The following is an 18,953-nucleotide window of genomic DNA, read 5'->3' as shown; positions in this document are numbered from 1 at the left end:
TGCCGTGGGGCTGCTTTGTTTTTGAGCACACTTATCCTGCCACGGTCTTTCTGGGCTGGCTTGTACCTTACCTCCCCTAAGATAATTAGCAAAAATCTGGACACACTTGAAAAGCAGCAAGAGACAGAAGGCTCTACTGGGATTTGGGAATTTAAGCCTGAGCTGAGACTCATTAAAGCCAGTTATAGTTTTTTGACTTTGGTGGATCACGCTTACAAAATAAAGTATTTTATATCTCTCCTCACTTAAATTTATGCCCAAACAGTCAAAAAGGTTCTTGTGGAGCTGCTGATATCCCTGGTAGGTTGGGTCCTGCTGAAAATCTGGGATTTAGCTTTACCTTTCCCCAGCAAGGTCTCATGTTGGGCAGCACCATGGTGCTTACGTTGCAGGAGCTCTTTGAACAAACTTGGCTTGGCTGCAGGGATACCCAGCCTGATTTTTGTGGGCGTGAAAAATGGAGCGATTTTGCTCCCATTGGCTCAGACCCTCGGGCGAGACCTGCGTGTCCCTGCTGAGCCTCCCCTCACCTCCCAGGGAGACCCCTTCCTGCAGCCTCTCCTTTGGCCGAGGAGCTTCTTAATTCCTGCACGTCTTGGTTAAGGTCCACAGGTTCCCCCATGGATGGGTCTGGAAGTAATTACCCCAAATTTTACTGTGGATTTCCAGCACTCTAAGTTTGAGGTGATCTGAAAAGTCCTACCTTCCTGCCCAGTGTCAGCCTGCCTCCTGGCTGTGTCAGGAGTTTGATATTTACAGGCTAAACTGTTTGACTGTCTCTTCCCAGCTGGTAATAGCATCACTAATTAGTTTCCTAATTTGTGCTGTCTAAATGTACCTGAATTTCTAGGAATTAAAGTCTGCATGGAGCCCAGCACAGCAGTGAATGCGAGCAGAAAACAAGCCTGGATGCATTAAAAACATTGTTGGTGTTATAAAAAAAAGAGGTGAGGTTGAGGGATACCTCAGGTGGGTCCTGTTTGTGTGCTGTGGGTGCTGAGTGTTCTGTTACCGTGCTCGTAATAGATTTTACAAGCCAGGTGTGAACTTTGAGATTAGCCCTTGTGGTTTGTTAGGCAGGAGGGGGAAGGAGAAGTCATCCCGAGTGACAGCATCGGGGTGGCTTTGTTCTGGCTATGGGCTCCTGGCCAGATCTGCTACCATGGTCCTGCTTGGGGTACCATTCTCAGTGATAAATGTGTCAGAGGTTTTGGGGGAAAGTCAAAGCAAAGATGATAGAATTGGTCATTTAAATTACCTTGCATGTGATGCTCTCCTAGATCCTTACTTTGTGCTATGGTTGGGCACAACGGTTTGTTTTGGGGTGGCTTGACCTTGCAAGAATTGTAAGCACTGTGTATGTGTTGGGTCAGGTGTTGGGAAATGTCTTTCTGATTGAAATAATTGAAAATACCGTATTTTGAAGAGAACTGTGATGTGGGGCTTCATGAAGGCTGATGGAAGCAAGTTGCCTTCCAGGAAAAGCAAAAATACTGCAGCAGCAGCAGAAAGGCTTGCAGCACATGGTGAAGAGGAGTCCGTGTGCTGTGTAATCACATCCTGCCATGTAATGTGACCCAAGAGTTGCTGTGACAAAAAGGGTTAGGGTTAAGAAATCAGATGCTTTCTATAGCGTGGGAGAGAGGCTGTAGCAAGGGTGCAGAGGTGCCATGGGGATGGCCAGTTTGGGGTTGATGCTGCTGGCGTGGCTCTGGGGCAGTCAAGTGTGTGAGTAGGGCACGTGGTTTTGGCTTAGGATCAGGCAGCCTATTGCCATATTTTCCTTAGAAGGCAAATACATAAATAAAAATAGATTGTATTGTATTGCATAGAGGTGCAGGGCTTCCTCAGCCTGCCACCTGCTCCTGCATGCTGAGCGCGTCCTGCGGCTTTGCGGGGAGTAGTCAGTGGGAACAGAGGAGACAAAATGCCTGGGGGAGAACTTTTAATATGATTACCTGACGTCAGATTTAGCGCTGGGCTTGTAGGATGAGGAGCCAAATGGCCTGCGGGCAGGAGGAGCTGCTGGTGTGCTGCCCTCCTGCCAGGCAGCGGGTGCAGCCCCGTGCCACACCGAGGACCTGGGGGCCTGGAGGGAATTTGGGTGTGCTCGTGTTCGCAGCTCTGCCCAGGATGGGCACCGTGTGTGCTGACCCGTCTGCTGATGAATTTGGTTCTTGGCGCCAGCTCAGGTTGTGGCTGTGTCTCAGAGCTTTTTTTTTCTTTATTGCCTACCCAGTCACTTTGTGATTTCTGTAATCTAATATTTGGGGCACTGTTAAAGATATTTAAACCTTTTGCTATGACTGCAGTACCTCAGCAGCTCCTCTTCTCCTGTGAGCGGGCGGTGGCGGTCATATCTAGTCTGGGCTTTGACCTGTGCTGCCACTGGGGATGCAGAGCTAGCTCTGGGCTCCTGCATGGACCTGGGATGAGTTTGAAGGAGCGGTGCCCTGCTGGGGCAGGTGGGTGTGCTCTGCACCTCCAGCATTGCTTCCTTGTGTTTATTTTGCATCCGAGAACAGCAGCATCTCTGAGCCAGGGTGTGCTAAGGGGAAGAGGTTGTTCTGTACTGCCATGTCTGAGGAGCAGTGCTTTCAATTCTCCAGATTTATTTATTTATTTATTTATTTATTTATTTATTTATTTATTTATTTATTTGCCCCAGGGATGCATTAACCATCTCCTGCCTGAGCCATACCTGAAGCTTCCAGGTGGCTGGTGGTGGTCCATGGGGGCTGGGGAGGGAGGAGAAGACCTTCTCCAATGGGGTCCGTGTTGTGTGCATTAATCAGGAGGTGAGGCTGATGAGTAGCTCCAGGGGGTTCTCAAAGTGAAGGGAGGTAGAAACTACTGACCCTGTATTCCTTCTTCCTTATGGGTCCTCTTTGCGGTGTCTTCTGAAAAGCTGATGAGTAGTCAGAGGTTTAAGGAACAGACCTTCATCTGGGGATAGTGTTGTTTCTTGTTTCTGCTCAGCACAAGATACCACCAGATGGTTCTTGGTTGCGGCTTAGAGTGTGACTAAAATTTGTTTTTCAGGCACTCAGGCAAATGGGTTTTATTTAATTTATCTTCCTGCTCTTTCCTTCCCCTCCGAGCTTTGTTCTGAATTTCCACGTTGCCTTTTCCCTGTAGAATGAAGTCGAGCTGGGGGAGCTGCTGTTGTCACTAAACTACCTACCCAGCGCAGGAAGACTGAACGTGGACATCATTAGAGCAAAACAGCTTCTTCAGACAGACATGAGCCAAGGTTCAGGTAAAGGGCAGGGTATTTCTCACATTACTCATGCACAGCTTCTGTGTGCTTCTAAAGCAGACCGGCAGCAAGGCTGCAATTTGGGGGGGACCCAGGAGGGTTCAGATACTTGGTTCCTATTAATTCAAGGCAACAGATCCTTATTTTATATGTATAGCTAGCAATAACCAGTGTCCAGAACACTTACCCTGAGCTAAAATAGAGAGTATGAATACCTTCATCTTGCTTAAAGTCAAAATCTCTGACCCAGAGCAAAGCGAGAAACCAGGAGCCCAGTTTACCCTGATGCTTTGTGCTGTAAGGCAGCCCATTTAAGGCTGTGCTCTGTTTTGCAGGTGCCAAGCACTGCATGAATGTTAATATTGCAATGGTTTTATTTAGGGTAACTAGCTACTCTGGAGGCAATGTTAGGTTTTTACAGTGTCCATGCGTTGTTCCCTGCTGTTTCTGAGATGGTAATTGCTTCGTGCACATGTCCTGATGGGTTTTTGCCATGCTCCCTGCCCCAGCCGCTGCTGCTGCCAGAACATTGGCATTTTCCAGAAAGAGCAGTGCATTTGGTCTGAGTCGAGGCTGTCATTAATTGTGCTCAGCGTGGTTTCAGCAGGGAGCACTTTTAAGCCAGCTGCCCGACTTTTGTCTCTCCACTGTGTGGCGGTACGAGTCCTGCTCCTTTCCCAGCGCTGTTCTCCAGCATGGTCCAGCCCTGTTCCCACATGCCCAGCTGTGCTGAACCTTCCCAAACCAGGAGCATCGGCTTATAAAACCAGTAACTTGCAGCCTGTGTTTTTTCTCTCATGTTTTTGCCAGATCCCTTTGTGAAAATTCAGCTCGTTCATGGACTGAAGTTAACCAAAACCAAGAAAACCTCCTGCATGCGAGGGACAATAGATCCCTTTTACAACGAGTCCTTCAGCTTCAAGGTTCCCCAAGAAGAACTGGAAAATGCCAGCTTGGTGTTCACAGGTAAATGTGCTGCTGTTGTTGGTCTAGCATGGCCTTGGTTGTCTCCGAGGTGAATGAAAAAGTAGTTGCAGGTGTGCAGAGGAACCCGTGCAGGATGGTGCCTGTCTGGTAGCTGCTGTGCAAGGGGTGACCGGTGCTGGAGTTTCCAGGGAAGCTCAGTCTGCATGCTGTCCTCTGTGAAAGCCTTTCCCAGCTGAAGGCTGGAGCTGCTGGAGAAGCACCATGTCTGCTCTGTGTTTGATTGGTGCCACTGGGAATGGTTTTCTGCATTAATTATGTTTCTTGGCAGTAGCCAACTTGACATACAGTCAAAAATTGGACAGATGAGAGAGGAGCACTGTGTAATCCCGAAGCCCAAGCATTGGCAAAGATAACTTTTGCCTGGGAGATTAGGCAGGTACAGGTGTTTGACACTGACATCACCTCTTCCATTAGTGAGTTCGTTCATACCTCAGTTTTCGAAAGGCTGGGATCTGGGGGCAAGCCCAGAGGAACATCGCAGATGGGGTCCCCAGACCTTGCAGGTGCTAACCTCACATGAGAGCTCTGCCAGCGCTGGAGATGCTTGGCTTGGATAGGAATTATTACTTTATATGGATTCTGAATCTCTTATTTTTGTTCTCTAGGCATGAAAATGTTCAGTAGAAACTGGCAGTTGGGTGTGCTGTTCAAAGCCAACGTAGCACAGCATGGGGATGTGCTGTAGGCTGGGAGCTGGGTAGCTCTGGTAGCGCTGAGACAATGTTGTAGACATCCAGGCAGTGCTGCTGTAGAGACCACTGTGGCTGGTGGCTTTTCTGCTGCTCCATGGAAATGTGGGACCCCCAGGAGGTGGTGGGTTTTCCTCCCACAGCGCAACTTCACTGCAGGTGCCCAGGACCTGGGTCTGAGTGGTGGGTCTGGGGACATACCTGCACCCTTGGCCACTCTAGGTTCCTGTGCTTCCCAAACCTTTTTTCTTACTTCTATTTTTCATAGCTTTCTACCCATTACTGCACTGTCTTTTTGAAGAACAGAAAGGAATCTGCATCTGAAAGAAAATATTTTGAAGTATTTTCTTATTTTATTTCTTACGTGGCAGATACAGGTGTCACAGCCTGCACACGAGCCTAATTCCAACCCATTAGCTTGTTTCCAAATGTGTCATAGCAGAAGTGATGCTGATCAGGGATTTAAATCCTACCCTTCAAGTACAAAAATTTCTTCAGCAAAAAGCCTAATTAATCACTGCTTTGCGTGCACATCGTTCTTGACTGTACCTTTCATGTGCAGTAATGAATTTGTTCTTGGAAGCTTCTGTCAGGTGCTCACGTGATGGATGTGAAATTCTTTTTTTCTTTGTTTTCCCCTTTTTCTAAGAGAACAACAGAAGGCAAACAGTATCAGCTCTGCGCAATCAGGGAGGATGAGTGGAATACACTGCTCCTCACAGCAGCTGATGAAGTTGGCATTGATGCGTGGATGCCTGATTTATTTTACTTTTTTGTTGTTGTGTGCAAATGGATGTATTTTAAAATAAGTCACTTGGAAGCTAGTTGATTCATAACCATACGTAATGCAGCCGGATTTCAATGGCATGCCTTTTAAGTGGCACTTCGCTGTTAAGTAACGCGGTGCTTGCTTTGAAAGTTGCAATAAATAATCCAGAAATGTCAGTGGCAGCTCCAGAGCTGGTGAGGAGTGTGCAGAGGAGCAGCGGGGCCAAGTTCTTGTGGCTGCTGAGGGATGATGCATGTAAGGCATAGCTGTGGGCATTGTTGCTGCAGTCGGGACTCTGTTGTCTGACAGGAGGTGAGTGGTGTTGTGACCATGGAGATGGCCGTCTGGATGAGACGGGAAGGGATCAGGCAAAGAGCCTGCCCGAGGTCACACAGCAAGTTGAGATCAGCCTGCATTGTCATTCCAGGAGAAACCAAAGCTCCGTGCAGCTCTGTCCTGTCTCCAGCAGTAGCTGCTAGCAGGTACCTGTGGGAAGAGTCCAAAAGCCAAGTGTATAGAGATCAGCTCAGGCACTCGAGGGGTTTGTGGGTGCCAGAATAGAGAGGTGTCGCTCACGCTGCTGTGTTTGTAGTCTTCTGCTCGCTGGTCTGCTGTGAGCCTCCTGTCTGGTTAGCAGAGGAACAGAGACCTGTCCCATTGTGAGGACCTATGAGGAAGCCTGTGCAGACACCTGTGGCATCACGGGGATGTGGTGGTCCTGGGGACATAGTGGCGGTGAATGCTGAGAGCCACATTCAGTCTCTGGACACTGGTGGAAATGTGTCACCAGCAGGGACTGCAGCACTGATGGGTGGATCTTTGTGGTTTTAGTGAAATGAAAGTCCTGGGATGGGGAAGGTGGCATTTACCACTAGCCTGCTCTTGGCACGTTAGAGAAACTGGTAAAGGGCTTTGGGATCTTCCATTACAAGACAGTGAAGAGCAAATGGTTGCCAGAGTGGAGGAGCTCTCTGGACCTCACAGAATGAGGAGCACAGCTGAGGTCTTGTTGGTATTTTGCATCTATAAAAAGCAGGAGCACAAGCCACATTTTTACTCTAGTTTTTTTGTTTGTTTGTTTGTTTGTTTTCCTGAAATGGTGGTTCTTTGTTGTTTGTTTTGTGGGAGCTGATTTTATTTATTTATTTATTTTTTCAATCCGCAGCGCCAGTCCATTAGGTCAGTTAATTAAATTTGCTGTTGAGTCAAAGTCCAATTGAAAAGGAAAATAATCCTGCTTGAAGGGTGGCTGATGATGCTTTGAATGGATAGAGGGCTGCAAAAGCTGTTGCAGGAGCCAGAAATCAAGTATATCTTCAATAATTTAAAGGAGCCCTTTTTGTGGTTTCATATTTTGGACCCAGTCTGCAGCTGTCTTTACATTGGCTTGGCTTCATTTGAAGGCAGTGGAGTCATGCCAGTCCCTATCAGCTGGGGCTCCTGCCTCCCTCTGTGTAGCTCCACCGCAGAGTGGTGAGCTATCTAGACAAAGTATGATTATTATTTTTTCCATGGTGGTGGCTTTTTTTTTTTTGTCTTGAATAGACTGTCTGGCTTTCAGTGCACTGTAATAACAATTTGTGCATGTTTTTCCTGTGGCTTTCCCAAAGACAGCGCGTGCCAACCCTGAAAATGGGCAGCTCCCTAAAAGCCACTTCTCTGCTCTTTTCCTCGTGGTGTCCTGTCCTTTGGACTGACTGTGGGGTTGAGGTATGGCCTCTGTGGGAGATGGGCAGTACATGCCTCCAGGTCAGGGCACACAAACTGCCTTAGTGAGGTTTGGGGCATTCTGGACCAGTTCTTAGATCTCTCCTCCTCCTTGGGCATATTGGCATTGTACACAGGAGGTTGTTGGCCTTTACAGACCAAAGTGCTTCTCCTTCCTTCTCCATTGGGGCAGGGTCCCCTGTTCAAGTTTTCTGTCTGCCTTCCCCTCTGTGCCTACCTCAGATACTTGCTGGTGGTGTCACTGCCTTGGTATCCCTCCCTGGTGCCTAAAATGAGGCGGGATGAGCTCAGGGGGAGGCTGTCTCCACCAGAATGTCAGCTGTACACGGCTTCTCACCAAAAGAGGCTAAAACCAGGAAAATGATTGGTACTCAAACAAAGTCTAACGTCCCGACAGAAAAAAGACAAAAGAAAAGTGAGGCAACACTTCGAGGGGAGGATGTTTTATTTTTAATTTACTCTATCAAACACCTTGCCTGGGTGATGAGCATCTGTTTACAGGCAGTGACAGGCAGGCCCATTTCAGTGTGGTCCTTTGTTCCACGTGCTGCTTTTGGCAGTGTTGCCACCACCTGCCATGGGCCATCTTCTGCTTGGGTGCAGGCAGAATTTGTCTCTTGCAGTCAGACAGGGCTTTAAAGGACAACGTGTTCTCCTAGCCACATACACCTGTGAACAAGGGCATTAATTATTCCTTGTCCCCTGCCGACGGGAGTGTGGAATTTGGGCCCAGCACCAGTGCTGTTGGCTGCTGCCTTCCAGTGATGCTCCGAGGGCATTTCTGAGAGCACAGAAAAGGATGTTTGAGGGGCTGTGCCTTGAGCCCTGGGCTCCATAGGCCTGGATGCTGGCGTGTAGAGGTGTGCTCTCCCTGTTGATGGGTCTTGGGCAGGCTGTCCTCTAAATCCCAGCCTAACCTTCCGAAAGCCCCGGCTGCACGGCAGGAGGTAAGATGACACCTGAAATCTGAGCACTGTGGTATTTTGTTAATGATTATAACGTTGTTAATAACAATCGGCGGTAATGCTGTTTGCGTTGCAGCAAAGCCCAGATGGCCCAATAAAAACCACCAGAGCTCCAGGGCAAACCACATCTTGGTGACTTGTTAACATCTTCAGATCACTTACAGCTTGCAGGCACTTTCTCTTCTGATCCATTTGTAGGATTTTACGAGTCTCTTCACTGTTCAGTATGCTTTAATGATGATTTAGGACCAAGTTAGTTTTCTTTTTCTTTTTTTGCTTTGTTTGTTTGTTTTTTGAGTTCCCAAGGAATTGTTGTTGAACAGAGGGATATTGAACACCTACACCTATGGTTTCAAGGGCTTCCACGCACCACAGGGGCTCTGACAACACCACTAAGTGCTGTTACAATTCATGTCTTCAGCCCACAAGATCATGCTGATGCTTTATCCCGCGGCTCTAATTAACTTCCAGTTAATAGAGAGTGCTTAATTAAAATAACAGATTGCTGTTCAATAGTAATATACCTTGTTCCTCTACTGCCTCGTTTTCCCTTTCTCTTGGCCTTTGGAAAATTTGAGGACCATTTAATGAAGTTTGAATTTTTAGAGGAAGAAAAATCCTTGTCAGGATGTGTTGATAATGGTTTAGTTTGGGGTAGTTCAGTTTGCTTCGGCTAACGTGATTTCTTTTTGAGGAAATACTGCCTGCTGGAGCATATTCATTCTTTTTGTGCTGTTACAGCATTAGAAAAGAAGAATGGGATCTTCCTTGAAATCCTGACTTCTTGCTGGAGGCGGATATTTCAGGTTGATCAAGATCTGGAATAAGCAGTCACTAAAGGCACAAACAGACTCTTGGGAGCACAGGCTCACAACTGTAGCCCTTAGCTCTTGTGGCTGGTGGAGATGATCTAGTAGAAACCTGTTTGATTTTGTACACTGCCTACTGAGTATGTTTTGCATGGTAGAAAATGGTTTAGAGTGCTCTTGATCCACATGACAGCATTTCTGGGACAGTTGTTGGTGAAGATGAAGGGGAGAGCAACATTAACCGGGCAGAAAACCCTGGAGAGATGGGCCAAAGCTGAAGGTCTTCATCAGCACCACACCTTCCAGGCGAGCCAAAGCTAGGCAGACAGGCAAACCGTTGTACCGAAGGCTTACAGATCCCAAAGCCATGTTTACCCAAAGCAGCTTGAAATAAAACTAACCAGGATTCATTCTGGATGAGTGGTCAGATTCACGGTGTAAGCTTTGGAGTCAGGGTGATGTTTTTGGTTTTTGCTAGGACTGCATGAGATTATTAAGAGTCCTGAGAATGGAACGGAGACATATCAAGTCATTTTAATGGTATTTTTTTAATTATCAGTTTGGTTTCCAAATGTCCAAGTTAGCTGACCATGTTGAAGGCAGATAATGGATATGGCCTCAGGCTTCTCTGGAAATACATGTGAATTTTGATTTGCCTGGCTGTATGTTGGCATCTGAAGGTCATGCTTTCATCATCTTCAGGTGCCCATTTGCAGGGATGGAAAACCCAATCTGTTTGGGGTCATTACACATCTAATTTCTGACTTGCTGCTTCAGATGATGAACTCTTGTTTCTCCTATTACTTTTTATGAAAAAAAAAATATATGTATATTCAGGCACTGTCTTTTGCACACATGTATGGGGGAAAAATTGTCTCCTTCAATAAGAATCAAATGATTTTTTTTCTCTGTGCTGGCACACAGGAATAAAGGGTGGCTTCTAATTTTTAATGCTCTCATTTTGGGTACCATAATCTCTCTTAGATGAATAGATAGTTAGGCAATTTGCTGCTAGAATTTTTTTCTATTAGACCTGTGCTTCTGAAGCACTGTCGTATCTATATATTCCATATATCAGGAATATATAAATATTTCAGGTCAGAAGTGGAATCTAATCTGTGTTTAAATCTGTGTAATCCTATTCTTAGTCAGAGGGGGGAAAAAAAGAAAAACATTGATGTCAGCAGAGGATTTTCTCAGGATTTATACCTGTTTAATTTAGATCAGAAATTGGCCTTTGTGTCTGGCATTATAAAATACTTAATGCATTTATGCACTGGGCACCATATGGTCTGTGCCCAGCTCTAGCAAGAACAGCGATGCTGCTGCTTTGCTCCGCACGTGACCCAGCAGGTCCTGTGAGGGCATCTCCGCTCTTGGGGTGATGGGACCAAGCAACCACACACAGGATTATTATAAAAATAATCAGATATGACCTTGAGGCTGTGGGCAAGCTGCTGTGGTGAGAAGATGCTGGTCTCCCTGTGATGCCAGGGGTCCGGCAGCCCCTGCCTGTACCGCATATTTTGGGCTGCTCAGGGAAGATGCTTGGGGCTGGATTTAGCTTTTTGCACAGACTGTCCGCTTTCATGAGTGACACAGGATTAATAGTGGTGAGAGCACCAAGATGTTTGTGCTTCCCGAGCCAATCTGTTGCTTGCAAGCAAGGCAGAATGAAGACTCTTCAATCTGACTGACCTTGTTAATAAGAAGCCTGTGCCTTCAGTCTGTGCATCACTGCAGGCATGGCAGAACAGTATTTTTCTGGAGGTCTCTCGAATTTTTTAGGAATCTTTTTTCTCCTAAAGAAAGAACCAAAGCTTCTTCTCTCCAGGCCAACCTCCAGCACTCACTGATTTTCCCAAGCCCATTAATTTAAACAGTGTCACGCCTCTCTCAACCTTTCTCCTTTATCTTGTTTTGCTCATGCCACTGTGAAAGAAATTGCTGAAGCGTCTCACTGGGTGTAATCTTCCTGTGTATCAAATGAGGAGAAATCTGCTTGGGGCTAGCTGCTGAGGCGCCGGGGCAGCCTGGAGATGAGATGCCCATGGCTGCTGGAGGTGTGGGAGCGTGCTGCCCCCCTCCCAGTTGGGATGCTTCTGCGCTGGGGCTTGCTGCCTTGTCTGCTTTGTCTCCAAAGCTATTAAAACTTGATTGCATCAAAGCATAATGCACCATGCATAAATCTAACCTCTCAATTTCCATGTCTTAGTGGTTTTTGTTGCTGTTGTTGTTTTTCCCCTCATTTGTTTCCAGTGGTCCATCTATGACAGGTGGGGAGACTGGTAACATGGTTGCCTTGCCGGCACAGGTTAAGAATTTGCTTTCTAACTGCTGGGTATGAAATACTGTGCTGGTTAAATGTCCCCGACCTGGAAGGGATCTGAGCTGCCAGGGGTCTGAGCCCCGCAGCGCCCTTTGGGACAGCACACACTTCTCTGGTCACTGCTTTAATTTCTGCATGTAGTTTGGCTACTTGGAGCTCTGCTTTGATTAGATCTGTCTAATTAGAAAACAAATGATTGGACATGCAGAAAAAAAAAAGTCCTTTGTATAATTGATTTGCTGTTGTGAATGCCACAAAGTGCTGCTTACCAGGAGAAAGCCACACAGGAGTTTGTAAATTGTTTTTGCCTTTTCTCAGTTGTCTGCACATGCTCCAGCTGGAGCACGGGCTGCCCTTGCAGCAGGATGAGGAGGGGAGATGGTTTTCCAAAGAATGTTCCCGTGAATTGGTGGTGGTTTCCCCTGTGAAGCAGCAGGTGGATACGTGCATGGCTAGGATTTGGCCACACGCTCAGTTGGTTCAGATTGCTGATGCAGCTGGGCATCCACAGAGGATGAAGGAGATGCTGGGAAATGAGTTTCCCATGCAAGTTGGAGCCTGGTGGAGATTAAATTGATAAATGTGAAACCACCATGCTTTGGGGGTTATTTGTTAGAGAATATTCTGTAAATAAGCTGATGGCAGACATATAAATTGGGTCAAGGTGTTCTGCTTGATGTCTAACCTGAAGGAGAGCACAGATGAAAAACCAGAGGCCAATTCCTGCTTGCCATTTGTCCCCTCTCTTGGAGCTGTGAGGTTCCACTTGCCTTGCAGGTAGCTGATGGAGGAGGCTGGAGAAGTTATATTCTTTGTGCCCACCCGCTGCTGTGTGCTGGGATTTGTCTGCCAGCTCTGAGGTTGGGGCTGGGGCCAGTGCCTGGGGGGAGGCTCTGGGGCTGGGGCCCTGGGCCCAGCATGCCTGCAGGCGGCATAAGAGGCACTCAGCACCACGATGCTGGGAACTGCTCAGCCACATCTGGCCTGGGGCTTTCAGGGGATGCAGATGCTGCATGGTCCCAGCTAAGCAAGATGCTTCTGCAGATAGCTTAAGAAAATGTTGTGAGTTACGTCTTCCTGGCTATTTCAGGGCTGCTAATATGCTCAGTTAAAGGAGGAATTTATATTTGAAATGCCAGCTTAAACTTTACTGTGCGCATCGGTCATAAATCATAAATACCTTGCTGTCATGCTCTTCACAAGAACTTGTGTGGAAGTGTCAGTGCAGAGGCAGAGGAAGGCAAAGGGCTTTTTGGCTGGATCCAGTGCCTGGGCTGATGCCGTCCAGGCAAACTCAGGGGTCAGAGGCAAGTGCCTGGTGGCGTAGCAACAGGCAAAGCTGTCAACCGGATAAAAGCAATTTGATGTGACGAAAGCTGGGAGGAGAGGAGGGAAAGCTCAAGCCGGAGCCAATTTCTGGAGTGATGGCATCAGGCTGATGGCAGTCGTGGTTGTGTGGTCGTGCCCAGCCTGGCCCTGGGGTACGATCCAGCCCATCCTGTGCAGGAGCCCCATGGGGAATGGGGAATGGCAGCTGCACTGGTCCCTGCCCCAGGGCTAAGCTTCCCTGAGCACACAGGCTACCTCCAGTTTGATACGGATCACTTAGGATCAATGCATCGATAAGCAGGAAGCATAGAAATGTTTGATTTACATCACAGTGCTTGTCCTCAAGAATTCAACCATTTTAATGGACATGAGTGAATCTAATTTTCTTTTATATTTCAGCATTTCTACTAGAAAGAGATACTTTTTTTAAAGAAGCGTTTCTGATTCCAAATGCATCCCTCAGTAAAGAGCAGCTGCAGAAGGAATTGGTTTGACCTCTGCTTCCTTAATTGCTTTTTGCTCTGTGTTGGCCTGGAAATGGATGTTGCTATTGTGTAAATTACTGCAATGGTGGAAAGAGAGCTGATGAGATCAGGTGTGTGGCTTCTGTCAGTGAAATAGGCTTCTTAACTGGAAAGCAGTGCCTACCTGTCCGTGACCAGAGGCTGGGTCACTCTGAAAGACCCACGTGGTAATTACCACATCGTTTGCTTCCGAGCAGCCCCGCAGAGTTACCGGGAGCACATTAGTCTGAAAGCTCCTCTGAACTCCCTTTTGGCCACTGGAAGGCAGTGCTCAGACCTCAGGCAGTGCGGCTCAGCCCACTCATGGCCTACCCACGGCCTGGAGCAGCGCCCAGCTGCTGGCGTGTGGGACCGGAGCTGCAGGGGCTCCTCTGCCTGGTGCAGGAGGTGAAGAGGAAGAGCCAGGGCTTTCCCCCTCCTGAGGTGGTGGCCGGCACATGCCAGTTGGTGGTTGGGGAAACAGTTCCTTGTTTGTTTGACTGAGAAAAGTATTGGCTGCAAGAGGAGCAAAGAACAGGAGTGGGTTGTTCCAGCCCACTGTGCATTGAGTGCGACCAACGGAACCGGGCTCTGCTTTCAGTTTTCCTCACCTGGCTTTGTGGGCTTTGCAGTTCTGCTTTCTGAGCCGTTCTTGGAAGAACCAGTGACAGCAACAGGGGAAATGGTGCTCTTGAGTATGGACAAAGGGCTTATTTTTGCGTTGGTACTGTCAGCACCTGCTCCTGGGTAAGGTCCATGCGGGAGCTCTGTGTATCTGAACTGTAAGTAAACTTGCTCAGCAAACAATGGCCTTTTTGAGAGCGGAATAAAGCAATTAACCTCCAAGAAAGGCATGTCCTAGAATTTTAAAGGTTTGTGGATTTGGACTGTGGGCACACAAATGGCAGGTCATCTTTTGGGAAAGCTGCCATGGGAAACTGTAAGGCTGTAAACCTGTGTGGGATATAGTGCTGCTGCTTACGGTCCGCAGATGTGTTGTGAATAAGCATTTGGCCTTGAAAAACATCTCCTCTGTTCTTCAGCAATAGGTCTACCTCTGTGGTATCTAAATTAGTTAATGATAGAAGCAATGACTCTTGTATAATTAGCACATTAATACCCTGAAGGAATCAGCATGCTAATTACCCAACAGGATGAGATTAGAGGTCACATTCTCCAGTAGAGATGAGGGGATGAGTCCTATGGATTCAAACAGCTCCATTTGAAATGTAAAAAGCCTTCTCTGTTTAACAGGTAACACTTCTAGCGAGGTGCTTTACATTATAAGAATTCAAAATACTTGGGTCAATGGTAAAATAAACTGTCCCAAAATGAGGAGCTGTAACACACCTTCTCATTTTACAGTACTGACATGGATTATTTGTGAAGAATCAGTATGCCTGGGATACTTTGCCACTGCTAATTTAAACTGAGTAATTGGTGGCTTTAAGACTTCATGGTTTGATTTGGTATCATCTCCTAGGATTAAGCTTCATCTTCTTTCATGTTTGAAATAAAGAAGAGGAGAAAAAAAAAATAACACGAGGAAAAAACATAGGGAAGATATGGGGTACTTCTATGTGATTTTATCATAATATTTGTTTTCACTAGGATAATAAATCATAGCAGGTCATTTAGCATAGTCATGCTAGCTACATTTGTGATCCATTGCCTTGTAGTAGAGCTCATTAATAACTCTGGCAGGCTGTATGCTGGTTGGGAATGAATGGCTTAAGGTTCCTCACCACATTCTTAGAAGATGGCCTTTCCAAAGAGCACAGAGCTGTCCCCTGGACACTGGCACTTGGAGGTGTGCTCAGAGAGTTGATGGCATTGCCTCGAGAAAACTGATGGTGGCAATCTGGGAAGACATGGACTTCCTGATGTGGGGAGGTACCTCCTGAAAATGGTCTGAGTTGTAATGCAATGTTTTTATTGCATTAACTTGGAGAATTGCTGGGGATGTGTGAAGGTTTTGCTTGCATGGCCAAGAGCATTATGGTGTAAAGACAGCTGAGCTAGTGGCAAGTGGACTGGCCGTGATGCTGGACATGCCATGGCGGCACAGAGCAGCCTGCATGGCTCCTGTGTCCATGAAAGCACCATCTTTGATGTTGCCAAAAATATCCCCAGGTTATTCGATGAGCAGAGAATCTCAGCCCTTAAACTGCATGTGTCAAAGCTGTCAGAAGGCATGAAGTGAGATGCAAGCTTGCACAGTTTTATTTCAGGACTGCACTAGCAGGCAGCACCTGAGTCACCCAGAGCAAGGTCCCATCCTGGTACAGCAGCTTGCAGTCAGCACTTGCATAAGGATGGAGATGGCAGATATGCTAGGTAGCATATTAAAGCAATATTAATTAATCACAGGATATATTATGATAGCAAATGCACCCTTAAATAGGGGTCAGGTGCTTGCTGCTCAGTGACCTGCCTGCCTAGAAGGGCGCATTTGGTACTGCCATGAGGGATCCTGGATTTGGCTCTGCTGGCAGTGCTGGAGGGGCTCTGTGCCAGTGCCCAACTTTGAACCTCCTCTGGCTGCACAAACCTGCATGGATTTTGGAGCCCCTGCAGACATTTGTTCTTAAAACTCCCCCTCTTTCATGGGAAAGGTTTTTAATCTTTAATATTCTAGCCAGTGCCTGTGGATATCCTGGCTTCAGCTTTTGCAGACTTTTGGTTCAACTTTCTAATGATATGAAGCTTTATTTTTCAAAACACAAAGTGCTTTTATGCCTGTCCAACAGGAGTGCGCAGCATTTGCCAGGATCAGGCCCGTAATTATAGTTTGCGGCTGTCTGCAAGCTTTTGTTCCGCGAGGCTGGGCTAATACAAAGGACGGGGCGTTAGGCTTGCATCTCTCCCTTGGTTACTTCCCTGGACTTTTAACAAGTGATAATTATGGAAAATTGGTTCTGTATAAACATCCTGCTGACAGCCTGTGTGTGTGTGATTCGTGTCTTTAATTTGGGAATGATACGATTATCGTTAGAAGGAGTCATTAACGTTTGCGTTTGGAGGATGACAAGGATGTCATGCTCCAGAGGGTGATTCTTGTTCATTCACCCAGGTCTAGGCTGTTCCACGTGTTTCAGCATCCCAGTGTGCCTGGACAAAGATTCTGGCTGTTCTTCAGAAGGTGTAATTGGTCACCATGTTCTTGCTAAATACCACCCTGGATTTGTGGGCCCTATTTATTTGAACTGTATTTTAACCTGTAGTACAGCTTCTCTTATTGCTTCCAAACTGCTCAGTGGGTCTTTTGGATGATTTTGAGGTGCTGAGCTACATGCTGAAAATTATGGTGTCCCGCCATCCGTGTGTGGCAGGCAAGATGCTCACTGTTAAGGGTGGATTTGGTCTTGGAGAGGCCACGGGAGCCGTGCAGCGCTGGGGTGGCACGGCCACAGAAGATGGCCATCCTCGAGCAGGCAGGGCTCAGGGTGGATGTGTGGTGCACTGACCTTGACCTGTCCCTGTTTCTGCTTCCTGCAGTGTATGGGCACAACGTGAAGAGCAGCAATGACTTCATCGGGAGGATCGTCATCGGCCAATACTCCACGGGTGCCCCCGAGTCCAACCACTGGCGCCGGATGCTCAACGCGCACCGGACGGCCGTGGAGCAGTGGCACAGCCTGCGCTCCCGGGAGGAGTGCGACCGCGTCTCCCCGGCATCCCTGGAGGTGACATGAGCTGTGGCACCAGCGGCAGCCAAACCGAGCAGGCGGACGAGGTGGGGGAAAAAACCCCAACCACCAAAACACCCAACCTCACACCCACCCCACAGCAGCTCCATTGGACTGAAGCAGCTGCCGGTACCCGCCTGGCTGCACTGGCCTCTGTGCAAACCTCCGCAGCACCAACCATGTCCCACCAGGTCCCATGCCAGCAGCTCCCCTGGGGCCACCAGTGGCCTGGCCAGCTGGACCTGTTACTACCCGCGTCCGGCTCCGCTGTTTTTTAGCGATGGAGAGCATCATCCAGAGCAGGGCGGGCTGCAGGCGGAGGTGCCGCTGGACATGCCGAGATGGGGAAGAGTTTTGAGTTGCCTCTGCTCTCCTTATGGTCCAAATCCATGACTTGTCCTCTCGGAGATATACGTACCTGTGTGCTCTCGTTGGTGAACGTGGTAATTAGGCTAGGATGTTTTTTTAAATGGTAGAAGCTGTGGTGAAATCGACTCTGGCTCCAGTTTTGTCCTTGTACTTGTTTCAACAGAATTAAGCTCCTGTTAGTACGTGCCAGGCACACGCAGCCCCGTGCACGCGGGTCTGTTGTACCGTCAGCAGTGAGGTCTGCCACTCTCCATAGCAGTCTGTGTGTGTCAAGTAGATACCGTGATGATATAGCGAAGTAAACGTCTCCAGTAGCACTTATACTTTCCAATACTTCCCTATGTTGTGCAAAAGAAACCTGCTGTGGGGACTTTTGCAGTTAAGAACACCCCAAATGCACAATTTTAATTCCCTGACAGACTGCAGTGGCTCTTTCTGTGTTGTGTGTGTTAACCGAGGTAGTTTTCGAGGTCACCACGTGAACTTAGCTGCAGTCAGGCTGTCCTGTTGGTTGCTTCTGTACATTTTTTTTCCCACAGCATATTGTCTGGTATGATGCAGATTGTATATTTATTGAAAATAAAAATCTATTTAATTGTGCCATGCATGCTGAGATGGTACTTGTTGGCAGAGTTCATCGTTGTGTTGAGCTCAGTTACGTCCATGGCACAAGGAAAGCTGGCAGGTTGGAGTTCACCCCTTCCTACTGCAGATGATCCTGGAGTTATTTAGGGGAAACTGGGGCAGAGCTGATGACCTGATGGCCAGCCCAGCGCCTTGTTCCTGTGGGGCAGGGCTCCTGGCCAGAGTACATACACCTGAAGCACAGGGGTCTGACACGTGTCTGCATGGGGCTGTGGGTTTGTACTCCGCAGGAGTGGGCCCCAAGTTATTATATAGTTTGAAAATTGTTTAATTTATCAATGGTGGGTCTGCGTGAAAATCCATTTCTTGCTTACAGCTCATTCACAAATCAAACTACAGAAGGATGTCACCTGCAAGACAGCAGGGCTCAACACAGGACTTTCTGGATCTTCATTTTGGAGAAGGAACCCCATCAGCTGTCTGACAGCCAGTGCAAACATCAGTGCTCTGCAGCTGGGGAATAGAGGCACCCAGCTCCGTGCTGGAGCACAGAGATGCTGCACAAGGAGATCTTTCTCATGGCACATGTGCAGGGTGACATCGGATGGAGCCAAACCCCTTGGGAGCTGTGAGCCCCTGTGTCTGTTTTCTGGTATTTGAGTACCCACTGTCTTTGAATGTTGTTGAACAGAAGCTCTTCAGCAGCAGCCATGATGGGTTTGAGCAGGGAAGGGATGATTCGGGTGCATGTGGTTTCCTCCAAGAAATGTCCTTGCCTCCCTGCCTCAAGAAGCCATCTTGCAGCAGCTCCAGGGCAGAGCACCATGCATCCCCAGGCACAGGGTGGCGAAGGGCCGTGGTGGCCTTGCTGTGGTGCCATCACTCACATGCTGCAGCTGGGGAAGCCCCCGGCTGCCCACCTGTGAGGCACAGCTGCAATGCC

The 18,953-nt window shown here is 47.8% G+C and overlaps 1 protein-coding gene across 1 annotated transcript in view; it reads left to right on the top strand.

The window, feature by feature from the left end:
- SYT17 (synaptotagmin 17) overlaps positions 1-17,062 on the top strand; it is a gene marked incomplete at both ends in the record, with an annotated part of 35,093 nt that extends 18,031 nt beyond the window's left edge. The window contains 3 exons of the mRNA XM_084296264.1: positions 3,139-3,259; positions 4,070-4,225; positions 16,866-17,062. Coding sequence (XP_084152390.1) covers positions 3,139-3,259; positions 4,070-4,225; positions 16,866-17,062 — 474 coding nt within the window. The remainder of the gene's footprint in view (positions 1-3,138; positions 3,260-4,069; positions 4,226-16,865) is intronic.
- Between the last annotated feature and the right edge of the window lie 1,891 nt (positions 17,063-18,953).

Source organism: Netta rufina (assembly GCF_964035555.1).
Source record: "Netta rufina genome assembly, chromosome: 15".
Lineage (NCBI taxonomy): Eukaryota > Metazoa > Chordata > Aves > Anseriformes > Anatidae > Netta > Netta rufina.
The sequence above is the reverse complement of the archived record's forward strand: the minus strand, read 5'-3'. Positions and strand labels throughout refer to the sequence as shown.